The sequence below is a fragment of the Marmota flaviventris genome, chromosome 6, assembly GCF_047511675.1.
Source record: "Marmota flaviventris isolate mMarFla1 chromosome 6, mMarFla1.hap1, whole genome shotgun sequence".
Taxonomy (NCBI): domain Eukaryota; kingdom Metazoa; phylum Chordata; class Mammalia; order Rodentia; family Sciuridae; genus Marmota; species Marmota flaviventris.
Genome location: NC_092503.1, coordinates 125,097,932 through 125,103,330, shown reverse-complemented (window position 1 = coordinate 125,103,330; position 5,399 = coordinate 125,097,932). Strand labels below are relative to the sequence as shown.

The following is a 5,399-nucleotide window of genomic DNA, read 5'->3' as shown; positions in this document are numbered from 1 at the left end:
CACTGCCAGAAAAACCAGACACAGCCCCTCAGACTTGGCCCAGAACTTTCAGCCAAAATAAACCTTTTTTTAATAACTTACTGAGTCTATGGTATTGTGTTATTACCAACAGAAGACAAACGAATATAATGAGTAGAAGCTAAGAGTGGAGGGAAGCAAGAGGGTATGCTTGAGGGAGTGCAGCACAGTCACTGTGGCTACAGAACAGAAAATGAGTGGACTGCAGTGCAATGTGAGGCTGGGGAGGTACCTCAAAACCAAATACATTGAGGAGGACTGGGAATAAAGTGCAAAGATAGAGCCCTTGTGTAGTGTACAAGGCCTTGGATTTGATCCTCAGTACTACAAAAAAAATTAAATAAAAGCCATTGAGATTTGTAAGACATGATAAAGATTGTGCATTTTTCATAAAAGCAATGGTTCTGTGGTTGCCTACCTAAACAAAATAACAGTTATATTTTCTTTTTTGAAAAGATGAATCTGTCTGCATTGTGAACAACACATTAGATGGGGCAAGAATGGGCATGGTACACCAGATGAAAGGCTGGTAATATTCTAGTCAATCAACCAAAGCATGAACCAGAATAGTTACCATGTAGATAGGAACATTTATTGAGCTGCAACTATGTGCCAAGCACTGAGCTAAATACAGAGATGCAGCTTTTGCCTTCAAAGAAATCATGGTCAAAAACAGAATCACAAACAAGTGGTTATAATATCACATAATACAAAGTTTAATCTACACAGAACTTGCACACTTATAGAATGCTAGGGAAACTCTGTTCCCCTCAATCCATTGTCTTTGTGCCTCCTCAGTTGACTGTCCTTTCTAAATTCTAACTCTTGTCCCTCCCATTGATATTTTAGTTTACAAGCCTTAGTTGGTGTAAGAGAGACACATTGACAGAAGACAGAATCCAGGTTACTGCACGTTTGTGTCTGCAAGGAGTGGATCCTCTTCACACCAAATCCTTCTTGAAGCACAATAAGGACCAGAATGAACTGCAGCAAGACTCCTGACTTTGTCCTCTCAGGGATGTCCAGTGATCCAGAAAACCAGCAGTTCCTCATTTGTCTCTTTATGGCTCTCTATTTGTTGGGCCTCCTTGGGAACTCACTCCTTCTGCTGGCCATTGGCACTGACATTCACCTCCACACTCCCATGTACTTCTTCCTCAGCCAGCTCTCCCTGGTGGATCTCTGCTTCACCACTACCACAGCCCTTAAAATGCTAGAGGATTTGTGGATCCACAATGGATCCATCTCTTTCTCTGGGTGTCTGACCCAATTATACTTCTTTGCTGTTTTTGCTGACATGCAAAACCTATGCTTAGTGATCATGGCCATTGACCGCTATGCTGCTGTTTGCTATCCACTGCATTACCCACTTGTAATGAGACCTTCCAGATGTGGGGTGCTTGTGGGTATGTCCTGGGGAGTAGCCCACTTGGTCTCTCTAGTCCATATCTTGTTGCTATCCCAGCTATCTTTCCATGTTAATAAAGAGATTCCTCACTTTTTTTGTGTGATTTTGGCCCTCTCTTATGGCTTTCTTGCTCTGATGCCCAACTCAATGAGGACCTGACAATGGCTCTGGCTGGGGTTTTGGGAATCAGTGCTCTCTTCTGTGTTATAAGTTCCTATACCAGTATTTTCCATGCTGTGGCCAGAGTTCCATCAGCACAGGGGAAAAGGAAAGCTCTGGCTACATGCAGCTCCCACCTCTCCATGATCATCCTCTTCTACAGCACAGTATTTGCCACCTACCTGAAGCCCCCATCAACTTCTCACTCCTCTGGGGAGCTGGTTGCTGCTGTCATGTATACCCTGGTAACTCCCACTCTAAACCCTTTCATTTATAGTCTGAGAAATAAGGATGTAAAGAGTTCATTGAAAAGGATCCTGCACATGGAGTGTTCTCAGGATTATGGATCATCCCAATAACCATGTACTTTTAGAAAAATTACTCCCTATTTCACTACCACAGTAACAAAGAGAGTTGGTCAAAATCATGGCCATGCTAGAGCATTATATGATCCACTGAAAAGAATACTGGATTGAATTGGCTGTTCGTTAAATAGCTTTTGATTATACATTCACATCACTACAACATTTGATAACAACCATGAGCATTTCTCTCTGGGGTTTAATATTGAAGATCCTCCCCATCACCTTGCTATAGTCAAAGTCATCTTTGCTGTCATCAAAAAAGATAATTGATGTCATTAGTACCATCATCAATAGTAAGAGAAAGGAAACTGGGCCAATTCTGTTTTCCCCCTTTAGTCCTCCCTTTTCAGAATGTTTTATATATCCATGTGTTTGTGCAATGTTTGAGACTTTCTGATTCTATGGCTGAGAATTGGAAGACAGCTAAAATCAGGAGGACTTTTTTGAAAACACTTCTTTTTTGTAGTAGAATAAATGAATATTTCTTACATATGTTTGTGTTTATTAAGTTTTAAGTGAAAACAATAAAATAGTTCATTGCTCTATGAATGAACTGATCTTTCAAATACAGACTGACAATGGGTGATATGGGTGATATCTTTGCATTATAAAAACAGTACACATTATTTTTTTAGTCATTATTATGTTTTTGGCCTGTGTTCCTTTATATACCATATACATTATATCAAAAAGCAGACTATATGTTTTGTTAATTTGTATCATCCACTGTATTTCATATTATTGTACATTATGAATTATATGATCAGTTGAAACACTTAATGATTAATTCTATGTTGGTGAATAAATTGATACAGGAGTAGATATAACTTTGCCTTAAGAAGAATATTTCTGAAGTTCTCAGACTGCATTCTCTTTTCCACGTTCATATCTTAATCTAGACTTTCTTCCTGGGTCATCTAGAAGTTAATATCTTCTTTTCAATTCTAATCTAATGACTTGCCAGAGCAGGTGTTGATATATCCTCTGGCTAATTTTAAGAAATTATTTAAAGATCAATGGAGAAATTTGAATATGTCTTGTGTATTAGATGATATTAAGGAAATATTGATAATTTTGTTAAGTACTCTAATGGCCTGGTGGGCATGGTTTTTTAATGTCTGTATCAGGAAAGGAATATACTAAATACATGTGGAATATATATGTGCACAACATATTTACCCAGTATCTGGAATTTGTTTCTTTCCTTCCCATTGATAAGACAGAATGCATTACTTTACATCTACTTTTATTTGTGTGGTGCTATTTTCTAGCAAAACAAACAAGCAAAAAGGAGCTGTAGGGAATTCAAACAAAATTAGCCAAATGTTTATGTTGAAGCCAGTTAGCAAATTGGGACTCATTGTGCCATTCTCTCTATTTTTGTATACATTTTAAATCTACGATTAAAAAATTTAAAAATAAATAAGTAAAATGAATTCATCTTTAAATATTTTTGAATATACATATCCTTAGACCTAGCAATTTATGTCCAAAAAATGTATTATAGAAAAACCTGAATGTTCACAATGTACACATAATAAAAGAACTAATTACAACTAAAACATTCCTACCAATAGAAGATTATTTAAGCAAATCATGGTTAGCCATACAATGAAGCCCAAAAGAATAAAGAAGTAGATATTTTTTAATATAGGAAGTTGCTCATGACATAGTGCTCAATGGAAAACCAGATTTCAAGCTCTATGATACATAAATAAGTAGAAAGAAATTTTGAAATATCATCTAGCAATAATATAGTTAATATTTCTAAATTTGTTTTGATATTACTGTTTTGCTTCTCTATTTTCATTTTTCTTATTATATATATATATATATATATATATATATATATATATATATATATATATATATATGGGGTACAATGTGATAATTCAATTCATATATTCATATTCAATACATATATAGCATATACTATGGGTAATGATCAAATCAGGGTAATATTTATGGCATATTTAATGAAAAACTGAAAAAAGTTTAAATAAGTTTTTAAACTAACATTTGAAAAGTACTGCTCTGCATCTTCTTTTTTAGTGTATTTTGGTTTAACTACAGGAGAGCCAAAGGGGAAGGTTGGAATGGAACAGTTATTCCTTTCCAGCCACTTCTGGAGACTTTTCAGTGGAGACGTCCAAAGTAAAAATAAAATCTTCACTACCCTCTTTCTTCAACCGTTTCCATTTTTTTAACTTGAAGAAGCCTTTGTAGTGCCTGATGAACCTCCTTGTTCCTGAGGGTGTAGATGACAGGATTGAAGATGGGAGTGACCACAGTATAGAGCAAGGCAAAGACCTTGGAGAGGAGCTGGGAGTGGACAGCCGAGGGCGCGATGTACAAGACCATGAGAGTTCCATAGAAGGTGGACACTACAGCAAGGTGGGAGGAGCATGTGGAAAAAGCCTTTCTCCTGCTGGCCCCAGCAGGAACTCTCAGCACAGTCACCACAATGCGAGCATAGGATGTCAGAATCAGTCCAAATGGAACAGTGAGGAAGACTACAGAGAGAACAAACGTTGTCACCTGGGCTACTCTGGGATCTGAGCAAGCCAGGACCACCAAAGGCATGAAGTCACAGTAAAAGTGATCGATGCGGTTGGAGCCACAGAACCTCAGCTGGGCCATCAGGACCACAACCAATCCATCTACCATGAAGCCAGACAGCCAGGCTGTGACCACCAGCCCCATGCACCATCTAGGCCCCATCAGGAGTGGATAGCGAAGTGGGTAGCAGATTGCCAAGAAGCGATCATATGCCATAACAGCCAGTAGGAAGCATTCTGCTGTGGCTAGAGAACCAAAGATGAAGAACTGGGTCAAGCAACCAGTCACAGAGATGGCTGCCACCTGCAGGAAGCCCTCCAGCATTTTCGGCACCACTGTGGATGTATAAAGGATCTCCAGGAAGGACAGATTAGCCAGAAAGAAGTACATGGGCGTGTGCAGCCTCTGGGAGCTAATCACCACCACAATGATCAGCATATTCCCTATGACAATGAAGGCGTAGACAACAGTGAACACAATAAAGAAAAGGAAATGCAGCTCAGGGATGTCATAGAAGCCAAGGAGGACAAATTCAGCAATAGTTTGGTTTTCTAAGGAGGCAATTTCCATGTGGATCATCCAGGTTTCTATTTGTCAGTAATTGGAGAAATTTTAGTGCATCTCTAGGAGAAATTGTTGTGCATCTCTATTTCTTCTATAGCAAACATAAGATTCATAGGACTAAAACAAAAAGGATGAAAATGAGTCTTCAAATGAAAATTACTTTTAAAAAGTCTTTGTCTATCCCCTCTTCATTTGTTACTCATTCTCCAGCTCTCTTTCTTCTCTGCCTTCCTTAATTGTGCATGTTCAAGGTTCAAGAGAATTAAACACAATTTTAGTCTCTCAAAACCCTTTGACCTACTAATTCCACCTGCTACTATACAGTG

General features: G+C 38.2%; 1 protein-coding gene and 1 pseudogene across 1 annotated transcript; one reads left to right on the top strand and one right to left on the bottom strand.

Moving 5' to 3' along the window:
• The first annotated feature begins 997 nt into the window (after positions 1-997).
• LOC139706143 (olfactory receptor 1G1-like) lies at positions 998-1,944 on the top strand (annotated as a pseudogene).
• Positions 1,945-4,122: 2,178 nt separating this feature from the next.
• Or11a1 (olfactory receptor family 11 subfamily A member 1) lies at positions 4,123-5,079 on the bottom strand. Its single transcript, XM_071613842.1, has one exon. It carries the CDS (start codon positions 5,077-5,079, stop codon positions 4,123-4,125), a length of 957 nt encoding a protein of 318 aa, XP_071469943.1.
• Positions 5,080-5,399: the final 320 nt, after the last annotated feature.

Bases quoted from the DNA above. Each gene is read 5' to 3' on its own strand.
- Or11a1 (XM_071613842.1), bottom strand. From the start codon at position 5,079: ATGGAAATTGCCTCCTTAGAAAACCAAACTATTGCTGAATTTGTCCTC.